The sequence below is a fragment of the Hippocampus bargibanti genome, linkage group LG13, assembly GCF_051943395.1.
Source record: "Hippocampus bargibanti isolate YZ-2025 linkage group LG13, ASM5194339v1, whole genome shotgun sequence".
NCBI lineage: Eukaryota > Metazoa > Chordata > Actinopteri > Syngnathiformes > Syngnathidae > Hippocampus > Hippocampus bargibanti.
The window spans coordinates 6,046,932-6,058,636 of NC_142746.1; the positions used below are offsets into that span (position 1 = coordinate 6,046,932).

The window sequence follows — 11,705 nt, forward strand, 5'->3', positions numbered from 1 at the left end:
AAGGTAATTGTTTTAATGCGTCGTCAGCATTATTGGGTCTTGCTTCCTTCTTGGCAATTGCCATTGATGAGTTTGCTGGTCAGTTAAGCAAAGCTAATGGATTTTCGGTTTTTAGCGATAACCTTGTTTGAAGTGGTTTCCTAATAGAGGATGATAATAAATATATTTTGGACTAAGGTGAAGTCAGTAGTATTCTCCATAATGGTGGAGGATCAGGAAAAAAAGGACAATGTTGGCTCATTAAGCCTTTGCAGGGAGTCTTCCCTGTCTTTGTTGGAATGGCAAAATCTCAAATTGTGACCTGGTGATGGGGCCGTAGCCTCTAAAGTCACGTGCTACAGCTTCGTTCTGATGATGCTTGGAAGGCTGTCGTGTAAAGAGTGATCAATTCTACGCGCAATAGCTGGTTGGATGACGGAATCCTTTCACAGCAAACTGGATTGGAATGTGTGACATACTCCGTTAGAGGTGTACCCGTCAGCATTCGAGCAATATTGGCGATTGCTTGCGATTTTTTCTTTCGTTTTTATTTACTGTCATTGACGTGACGCGTTTTTAATGTCAAATTGTGCAATATGTATATTGCATGATATGTAAATATTTCAGAAATCAACACAAATTATATTTGGAATGTGTTTACTTTGTGTCGACTAAGGTGCAAAACAAATTAAAATGCTGGTGAGGAAAACAAAACGCCGCCAATTGGAATTATAAAATACAAAGAAAAGCGGTTATTTTATATGGATGCGATAGTCAGTCACACATCAAATATAACTTGATTTATTGTAGTGTGCAATTCCTATTGGGCAAGACTGTATTTGCAAAAGCCAGCCCTCATCGACACGCATCCTCATTGCCAGGCTTAAAACCTTTTGTCCGTCATTTACCACTGAATAGGGTCTAAGATAGTTCAGGTGGGCGGGGCTCGACAGTGGCAAACAAATGCCGCTTCGCAATATTTTCTTCTTAATAATGCATTTTAGGTGAGAGGAACCATTTGAGAGCATCGGGCGTAGCGTGTGTTAAATGGGAAATTTGTTGGCCAACTGGCGATTCAAGGAGCCGAGCACCGTGGAAGAATGCGACTCGACGTGGGGATCGGATTCCGACAGCGACGAAGCTGCGGCGGAAGACGACAGCGGCATCTCCGAGAGCTTAAACCCGGGGGAGAGCGAGTGGCCGGCCGGAAACAATGGAGACTTGCCCACCAAGGTACGCAGGGGCGCTTTCGCTAGATGGTCGCGTACGGAGCGGAGGAGTGAAGCAATGGGGCTCCAACACGTTTGGAGGCAGACAAAGCACAAACAAGAAAGGGCAAATTAAATTTCACCTCGATATTACGTAATTCGAAGGTTACCCTTATTTTTGACAGCAGTAATTTTATGTTGTGAACTTAACTCAGAACATATTCACATTTTACTAATTCTCTTCACGTAATGTTAAATATAAGCCAGCAGCACTTCCTTGTCGCGACTGGAGGCTGCGTGAAACCATATAGGACAGCCTCACATACAGTACAATCCAATACATATTCATCTATTTAGCGCTTTCAACTATCTCCAAAACTCCTATCTCCTGCGAGGAAGACCGAAGAGGAGGTTTATGGATGTGGTCAAAGAGGACATGAAGGTAGCTGGTGTGAGAGAAGAGGATGCACAAAACCGGGATAGATGGAGGACATTGATTCGCTGTGTCGACCCCTGAAGGGAAAAGCCGAAAGGAAAAGAAGATGAATTATCTCCAAAACTGTTCATATAACATTTACACTGCTGTCCTGTATATAACAAACCCTTGAAGTCCCTGCGTCAGGCTACGTTGTGGTGGTGGAATGCGGCTGTTTATTTCTTCAACTGTCAAATGGTAGACTGCCACAATCTGACAGCCATTATGAATTCCCCGCACAAAATAAAGATACTGTACCCCATATTTGCTGTTGTTCAGAATACGCTTACCTTGCAAAGTTATTAATGCTGGGTTTTGATTGATATGAGCAGAGGAAACTATCATTCATTCATTCATTTTGTCATCTGCTTAATCCTGACAGGGTCATGGGGGGCAGTTATTGAGCTGTGGGGTGGGGTGGGGGGGGGGCATCCTGAACCGCTTGCCAGCTAATCGCAGGGCACACAGAGACAAACAACTATCCGCACTCACACTCACCCTCACATAAAGGGGCAATTTAGAGTTTTCAGTAACCTACCATGCATGTTTTTGGAAAGTAGGGGGAAACCGGAGGACAAGTAGAAAACCCACGCAGGCAGGGAGAGATTATGCAAATTGCACACTGGAAAGCCAGGGACTTGATTTGAACACTACACTGCGTCACTGTATAGTCTAAGTACAGGTATAGCCAATTTAAATGAATCTGGATCAAGATCATTCATTCTTGCTTGCTTGACAATACTGTATTGCTCAATTTATAAGGCAATGAACATGCTTCATTACAGCCGGTTGACGCTTGAGTATTAGATCACACCTCCCTCTGGGAAACTCTATGACCTTGTTTCATGTGATTCTATAGCATTTCTATCTTTCCTCTTCTTGCAGCTGACTGGTTCTCCAGAGTTTCTACCAAAGATGAAGAGGAGTTTTTACGCTGCCAGAGATTTGTACAAATATCGCCACTGCTATCCGGTAACTGCAGACACAAACAGTTATGTGCCAAATACATGGGTGAACTGGACTGAACTGTTGTATATTGTGCAAGGTTCAACAACAAGGTTTCTTCAGTGGGTGACAGTCAGCCTTTAGTTTTCTGCTATTTGAACCTGCAGGCAAATGCCATCAAAGCTTTGCAGATTTAATCTAATACAAAATGCTTTTTAGTCACATGAGATTTCACAACAAAAAGCATGTGGTATCCTGATAACACTTAGAGTAAAATGTTTGGCAGTCATTTTATATTTAGTCGATGCTTTTTGAGAAAAAAAAGTCTTATAGTCTTCATAACATTTTAGTCTTTACTACTCATGGCAGTTTTAGTCTAGTTTTATTTGACAAAAAATGAATAAGGTTTTATATCTAGGTTTAGTTGACAAATGCTCAAAATGTTTTTAAGCATTTTCCTGCATCCCAAGCACAGGAATTCCTTGAATAAAGTCATTTAGTTCCTTTAAAGCCGTGTGCATATTTTCAGCAATGCTTCCAGACCGTAAATTTGTGCACCCCTTCATCATTGTTTATCACCTTGAAACCATAATGACACCGGAGATTTACTTGAAGGCGGAACGTCATCAAATTTCCGTCACTCCAATACAGTGATACATCGGTATACGATCGCTTCAGCTCACGAACATTTCGCTTCACGAACATTACATTCGCGAGCATATGGTCTCGGCTGACAAACTAGTTTTCGGCGGACGAACCAAACCACACGGCGCCACGGTGGCTGGCGGACTAGTTTTCGTCACCCCCTTTCTTTGAGTGCGGACGTGGTTTGTTATCAAGTGTAGTACTTTTACTATTATGGGACAGAAAAAGACCCCACCACAGGCTAGTGTTAAGCCGAAGAAGACACAAAAGATAATTACGGTTGAGTAGAAGAAGATCATCCAAAAACACAAACGAGGTGTGCGTTTGTGTGACTTAGCGTCACTGTACGCTAAGCCGAACATTGCTACCATCCTTAAGTACAAGGAAGCTATTAAGGATGCGTGTGTGGCTAAGGGTGTTTCCCCTGTTGTTTAAGCAACGGTCTCAGGCAATAGAAGAGGTTGAAAAACTTTGGCGTAATAGTTGTACTAAGTTCATCCTTTCTACTTGATGTATTTGAACACCTACAATTCACTGTATGTAAGAAACGAATCTGGTTTAAATTAGGTTGAAAAACTTCTGGTGATTTGGATTAACGAAAAGCAGCTAGCAGGGGAAAGTGTGAGTGAGGGTATTATCGCAGAGAAAGCACGCCAAATTCACTCGGATATCATCAAGAGGCAACTACATCAACGACCATCACAAAGGTAAATAAAACGACTATTATACAGTACAGTTTCTTTAATACATTACAATAGCACATTTATTATACATTAAATAAGGTATATTTTGTGTAGTTTTAAGGCTTATTTAGTAGAAAATTATATTTTATGGGGACCTGGGAATGCATTATTCTGATTTTTAATGATTTCTTATGGGAAATGAATGTTTGGCAGATGAACTTTTCGCCTTACACACACTTTCTGGGAACCAATTAAGTTCGTGAGCCGAGATATCACTATAACTATAGCTGTCTGTTTTCACAGTTTGGCTTTGTCTGAGGTCCACACTGGGCGTGCAGAGTGATAATATAACAATGTTGCTTTTTCATGTGTGTGTGTTTGTGCAGAATTACAAAAAGTCCCGGCAACCCAACGAGTTCCGTAACCTGCGTTTCTACCTGAACAAGATCCCACTTGTACCCGACGGTGAGCCAAAAATATACTCGAATACAGTATGTGTACATGGACATTTGTCAAGAGACTCCCCACTTAGAGCTAAATGTCTCTCAATTTATCACGTACGTTGTCTTATTAGGTATCTATATCGAAGAAATTTTGACAAGGTGGCGAGGTGATTATGACAAACTGGAGCACAATCACACCTACATTCAGTGGTAAGTAAGACACTATAGGTTACAATGCACTGCATCATTTAACTCATTCACTGCCAGACGGTGTGCAAGTATGTCTACTCCGTGCCAGGGTTTTGTGTCATTTTCACTCAAATTTCAGGACCCACAGAATATTGAGTTATAGGACAACACAAACATTCAATGCAGCGTAAGAAACGCTAGACTCTCTTCTTTCATCAGAAAAAAAGAGTTCATTCCTAAGTAATATGGGTCGGGAGTTATCTGAGCTTGAAATGGGGACGGCTGTCCAAAATATAATACAATACACACATTGATTTATATAGCGCTTGAACAACAGTTGAAGCTGTAACAAAGCGCTAACATGGACAAAAGGCCCCCCTCCCTCGTGGAAGGGAAAAACATTGCCAGAGGTCTGACCAGCGAAAAACCAGAACACATTTCGGTATGGCGTTCCATTTCACACTTTTCAATTCCCAAATAAATTCGGGAATGTCAGCGAATGAGTTAAACTGTATCTCGCCAGAAAGGTTTGAGTGGATGATATTCGTCCTGATATTCTGTACATTGTTGATCACTGATTTTTATTTCTTCATTGCTGGGTGGAAGGCTGTTCCCATTACGAGAACAAGGGCTAAACTTCTACGCACATGAACTAACTCAGGATGAGATTAAAGTAAGAGATTAAAGTCCCTCAAAATATTTCTCTGTGTTTGTGATGACGGTCATGACCATCACCATGACACACAGATTTTTAACCACCATTAATGTCTCCTTACAGGAATTCCAAAGCACTCGAGAAGCCAAGCGGAGGTTCTTGGCAGCTTATTCCCTGATGTTGGACTTCTACGGCATCAAGCTACTCGATAAGAGCGGAAATGTTGCTCGTTCTTCCAACTGGCAGGAACGCTTCCATCACCTTAACGAGTCAGTAAACACATTATTTCTTACTTGAACATCATCAACACTGGTTGTGTACACTTCATATGATATCTTAGACGGTCCGTTTATGCACATAGAGACGTGGACACGACTGTTTAATCGTAGTACCTGTAATGCATGATTGTTATGTTTTTGTGTCCTTCTTTGGTACGCACTGCTTAGGGTCGTAGAAATGCTCGATGCACACAATTTCGTAAGCACTTTGCGACCTACTCGCTGCGGATAGATAGCTGATATGACTAAACCTGTTGCAACGGCAAAAGTTCATTTTCCATCTGATTTCAACAAAGGGTAAGTTATTAATCATCGCCTCCGCAGCGGCAAAAATGCTGCACTTTTGTTATTGTGTTACGATGAAGACAAAAGGAAGTCGGGGAGAATGATAGGAAGCCATGCTAATTGCTAAAGTAGTGAAATGCGGTGTCAAAATACCAACATACTGTATGCTCTCGTTTGTTTATTGCACTTGTCACATGAAACCGTGTCACAGTGGAGAGTAACTCACTTCTAACAGCACATTTTCCACTTTTTAAGTCAGTGGGGAGAAAATGAGACAGACTAACATACAGTCATGAAGACCGGAAATGGTGGATGACGCGAGCGAATACGGCAGTTGAAAGGAAGAGGTATCACCTTCAAAGTATCCAAGTGAAAATTTTGTACAGTTACATAATACATATTATACCAAGAGCATACTTGGCAGAGTAAGGAAATGCTCGAAATCAGGGGCGCCTATTACCTCAATCACGATCATGGGTGTAAATCACAGGTGTCATAGTCAAGGCCCGGGGGCCAAATGTGCCCCACGACATCATTTTATTTGGCCAGCGAAAGCAAATCAAACTTGTGAAATTCCATGACGCTTGCTAAAGTCCGAACCAAAATTTCAAATTGTCGCATGTAATCCACGATAACAGTCATTATTTTTTACGTCAAATTAGAAAACTAGTTAATCATTCCCCAAATTCAGAACGCCCCCCATGAGGAAACCATAATTACAATGCGGCCCGCAGCGAAAAATGAGTTTGACACCCTTGCCCTAAACAAACGTATAAATATTTATTTATTTTTCGTTTCGTTCACAGTTTGTCACAGGAGGTTGGCCACCAGTTCAGGGTTTATCCCGCCTACTGCCAGAATACAGAATGTTTGTGTATTTCCAAATGCAACCTGCTGACATATTCTGTATTCCGGGTACATGCTCCACTTACAAAAAAAAAACCTATTCATTCTTTCTTTTTCCAATTTGTTTGTGCAAACTGGTGGTTAGGGACCACTGATCTACACAATCTGAGCGCAATTCTGGGGAGTGTCTACTAAGCGACAGTATTTACAGGGATCCCAGACGTCCGCTATTTAGTGGAATTCAGTTATTTTTTTCCGCCAAAGTGATATTTTCTGTTTTCATATAAAAGTTCTTTTATTTTCGTACACAACCGCTAAAACATTTGTTTTGAAGAGTAATCGGATGATCAGAATGCGTAGTGCTTAAGTTGGCATGCTTTTGTGTGTTTTGGGCGATGTCGGTTGCTTCCGTTGACAATCGGATCGCTCGGGAGTAAAATACCTCGAGACTGACGAAAACATCATCGTATTTTTGGTACTTATATGTTTTGTGTGTTAATAGTATAGACAGTGTAGGTTAGATATACAGTACAGAATATAGATTTTGTTTTGATGTAAAGCTTTCGTACACGTGTTCCGTGTGATTGCTCGCTCGGAGAGCGCACGACTTTTCACATTGTAAACATGTCGTGGAAGAGAGATATGCTACACAAGAGTCATAGTGGAACGGTGACGTCTCTGTATGGAGCGATAAAGAATTCGTGGAATTGGGCATGGTTAGAAAAACAAGTCGAGGGATGCCTGCTTTCAGATTTCATATTCAAATATAGAAATCCGGCTGGGGAAAGCCCTTTGCAGTCTTTGTGATGGAAATGTGATCAACTATGGTGGCAAAGGTTGGCGTCACTCAAACAGCATTGTGAGGGAAGCAAACATGCAGAGAAAAAAGATTGAGGAAAGCAGAATCACAAACTACCTGGTGAGTCATTTGAATTCATAAATGATGATTCTAATCAAGGAAATTATGATAGGGCATATTTATTAATGCTGACCTGTAGTATACCATGATTTGAATTAGGATTTATAATACTAAACTAACTAACTTGAATAAGACCTGATGGGGGATGACCAAAGTTGGTGAAAAACCTCTATAAACATAATAAATGGTATTTGTATAATTATGTAGCAAATATTTAATAGGCAGTCTTGCATTCATATATTTATGGCCCCCCTCATCCCCGGCTGATCTGTATCATTTTCCTCGATTTTAACTTCCCTTGGCTGGGATCCCTGGATTTAGCGCATTAACTTATTGTCTCGAATGTGTCACTTTGTGAAGGTCACAGCACAACTACCTGCGCATTACACGCATCCTGAAGTCGCTGGGCGAGCTCGGCTATGAGGCCTTCAAAGCACCATTGGTCCGCCTGTTTTTGGAGGAGTCGCTACATCGCAACACGCTTCCCAACATGCAGCACAGCATCCTGGAATATTTTGTATACACCGTTCGCCGGCCAGCCGCCCGTAGACGCCTGCTGCGCTACGCCCGCCAATACTACAAGCCTGCTCACGCCTTCCTCTGGGGTCCGCCACCTAAGAGATCCAAACCTAAAAGTGGAGATGTAGGTGCTAGTGTGGGTGCTGGGAGCAGTGGGATCCGAGCTCCGGCTCCCACACCTGAACCACAGAGGAAGGGGGACAGGAGCCGCATCCCTGCCTCTGGATGTAGCGGGACACTTGTGTCTTACCACGATGCCACCGTTTGCCAGGACGTGGATGCAGAGAACCTGAATGGATGCACAACGCTGGACTCCAGCATGGATGGACCTGAGGAAGGATTTACAATGATGTAAGAGAGGAATAATTACAGTGGGGCTGTTCCATTGTAACATGCCAGTTTTCTGCTTTGACTGAAACTGCTGTTTAAAAGTAAAGTACACATATTAACTTGAGGAAAAATCAGCTTTTTCTTGATTTTTTTTTACTCTATACAATAGGTAAGTAAATTACGGCCAAACAGATTATTGCATTACCGTATTTTCTGGTGTATAAGGCGCACCAGAGTACAAGCCCCACCCCCAATGAATGGTGTATTTTCCAACATTTTGGCGGAGTATAAGGCTCAGAAAAGAGGCAGAAGAGGGCGACAAAGCTCCGTGGAAAGCTCAGTGGAAACGGGCTGATTAATTCCTTACAATTTTTGTCAGTGAATATCAAATAGCTTCTCGGTACCACACACAAGTTTCACCATTGCATTATTTATGTTTTCCTTCTAATTTCGCCATCAACACGAAGTTTTCAGACCAAACAAAGTATTGCAAAATGCATTGAGGTGATGCAAGGTATGTCCTTTCTCGCTCAGGGGCGTTCCTTTAGTGACGTCACGTACGGACTCGTCATCAACTCAAAAACAAGACTTCCGGAATATTCAGCGCGAGTCTTAAAATGTAAAATATAGCTATATGTGGTGGAATCTTTGTAAAATACGCTCAGTAGAAGTCATTTCAAGCCATTTTACAAATTATGGACACAACTTGTCCGGAGACGTCAGTTTTCCTATATAAAATGGCAAGATTCAAGAAATAATATTAAACAAAACTGGGAAAAAAGGCAATTTTAAAATGAAAAAAAAATAAACATTTGTCATAAAGTCATGGAAAAATAATCAGTTATTTAAAAATATCTGACAAAAACAACTATTATGATATATTTAATTGTCATAAATTACAGTAATTACATATTAAAGAAGAGGAAGGAAATCTTGAAATACATTTGCTAGATTTTGTAATATATCTTTCTGTATTTATTTCTGGTATTTATTTCAAAAAGTTGTTTGGATTAGTTTCATTTTGACTCCTGTGGGCTCCCCCATTATTGGAACCAAGACAAGGCCTACTTTTTATAACAATGAGTTTTCAGGGAAAACATTTTTTTGACTTTCGAAACTCAGTAAAATAAAAAAACTAAATATTATTCAGTGTAGTTGAGGATCACAGCAATACTTAATTAATGATACATATTGTAGAGTAACAGGAAATTCAGGTTTTGTCCCTGTAAAAATAGTCGGTGCGAGGTGATTCATACGTATTGAAATGTTCCTTTTCAAGATAGTTGCATACCTTTTGCAAATATTACTGTAATAATGTGACTCACTTGTGTTTTGTGGATCTTTAAGACGGGCTGTGCATTTTATTACTCTTTCAAAAAAAAAATGATGCAATAAATTAGCGCAGGTTAATGATACAAAAAATGGCCAAATGTACTTCATGTGATTTAAAAGACATTCTGCAGTCATAATGAACCTAAAATTGTTTGTATTTCTGCAAGATCTAATTTTTAGTGCCTGGCCCATGGGATCTACTCGTATAATTGTGATTGACTATAGAATGACAATAATATGCATTTTAAACCACCTATTCGTAAATCCTAATCACTTCCCATCAAAGTGATACACATTAAACGGTTTCTAGATCTTTAATCATGACATTCATTTGTCAAGTGTGGTGTACAGTATCTCCAAATATTTATTCAGAAAATTGTTTATCAACAGTGATTGTTTTGTCAAACGGTATACGATATGATGTATCTTTTTTTTTTGTTTGAAAAGCAAAAAAAAAACCTCTCTACTACCAGATAAGTTTCCATTTTACATTCAAAATCACGATAATACTTAACAAGTGACTACAGGTACCGTACTCCAGTGACTGCAAATAGTTGTTTGTCGTGCGATTGTCCAGCAACCAGTTTACAGTGTACTCCGCGGAGCCTACTAGCTGAAGGCTATATATAAAACTCTGTTCCTGAAATCGTTAAAGCAAGGCAAGATGACAAACCTACTGTGACTGTAAATTGTGTAAGCACTAAAGCCCATAAATGTGAGGTTTTAATACTTTATTATAGGGGTCTGAACATTGTAATTCTCATTTTTTGTATTTGTTTGAGTGAGGAGCGCCTTACACTAAATTGATGCTAATGTTCTAGATCAGTCTCCATTGAGTATTTAATTGTAATCGTGTATAAGGTTCAGGTCCTCACTTCTGGTAGGTGTATGAGAAATATGAGAGCACCACAGAACGCCTGTCTTCTACTCAGCCACAACAGGACTTGGCATCACACCACTTTCAAATATGTGGCAGATGCTTGTGTTTGTATAAGCTGAAACGCCTTCCTTCACTGACTTCCTTATGGCTGACTAGATTATTCCACAGCCATGTATGTGGATAAATGCGGAAAATAAACTTTTCAGGTAACATGTGCTCACATGGACTAAACTAATTGATTTTTAGCACACTGTATGGATTATCTGTATACAGAACGTGGGCATGCCAGTGAGTGTAACTGAGACTATTAAGTGCCTCTTTTGTAGTTTATTGCTGTGTGCGTGAGTTTATATATATATATATATATATATATATATATATATATATATATATATATATATATATATATATATATATATATATATCATACACTTTGTGGAAGGAAATCTTGGTGTAGTTTGTAATAGGCTCATTATGTCAATATGATTCAATGTTCGACTATGGTTACATTAGTACTTCCAGAAATTTACAGTGTTAATCAGCCTATGTAGGACACAGTCACTCAAAATGTATGCACACAATATAAAATAAAATATTGGCCTTGTGGTTGTGAGTTTAGTATTTATTTCCACAAATGTAGCCTTGAATAATTAAAAGCCTTTTACAAAAGTGCATTTTTGTGTTCACAGGAATTTGGACAAATTATAGCTTCATTTATTACCTTTGACAATGGCTATGTTAAGTAGTACCAGAAAGTCTTATGGAAACTGTTAATGCAGCACTGAGGGCGATCCCTACCGTAACGACCACGGAAACCAATGAGCTGATATACGCTTCAGCATCAGTGATCCTAGAGATGCTTGGTTATAAGAGCAACCGTGAAAGCCATGAGGTATGTTACCCACCATGAAAAAGACGGTTGGAGGCTAAGATCAAGACGGCTCGGAAAGATGTGAGTCAATTGACGGAGGCCCAGAGAGGTGTAAATAAAAGGCCAATACCCAAGAGGTACATCCAGATGACCATACACGAAGCACTCAAAACTGCCAAACCTGTCTCTCCGCAACATGGAAGCTCATGTCTGGCCTCATTGT

At 40.1% G+C, this 11,705-nt stretch overlaps 1 protein-coding gene across 1 annotated transcript; it reads left to right on the forward strand.

Annotated features, from left to right (window-relative positions):
* Positions 1–401: 401 nt before the first annotated feature.
* LOC148889137 (opioid growth factor receptor-like protein 1) lies at positions 402–11,003 on the forward strand. The gene is made up of 7 exons (XM_089012463.1): positions 402–1,212; positions 2,548–2,634; positions 4,322–4,400; positions 4,510–4,588; positions 5,174–5,240; positions 5,346–5,491; positions 7,911–11,003. The coding sequence occupies exons 1-7, from the start codon at positions 1,027–1,029 to the stop codon at positions 8,422–8,424; spliced, it is 1,158 nt and encodes a 385-aa protein (XP_088868589.1). The 5' UTR covers positions 402–1,026; the 3' UTR covers positions 8,425–11,003.
* The last annotated feature ends 702 nt before the right edge of the window (positions 11,004–11,705 follow it).

What these genes read in the sequence shown, in the direction of transcription:
- LOC148889137 (XM_089012463.1), top strand. Translation starts at nt 1,027, where the DNA reads ATGGGAAATTTGTTGGCCAACTGGCGATTCAAGGAGCCGAGCACCGTG. An exon ending in AATATCGCCACTGCTATCCG is followed by an intron (nt 2,635 to 4,321) that starts GTAACTGCAGAC and finishes GTGTTTGTGCAG; the next exon opens with AATTACAAAAAGTCCCGGCA. An exon ending in CGCTTCCATCACCTTAACGA is followed by an intron (nt 5,492 to 7,910) that starts GTCAGTAAACAC and finishes CACTTTGTGAAG; the next exon opens with GTCACAGCACAACTACCTGC.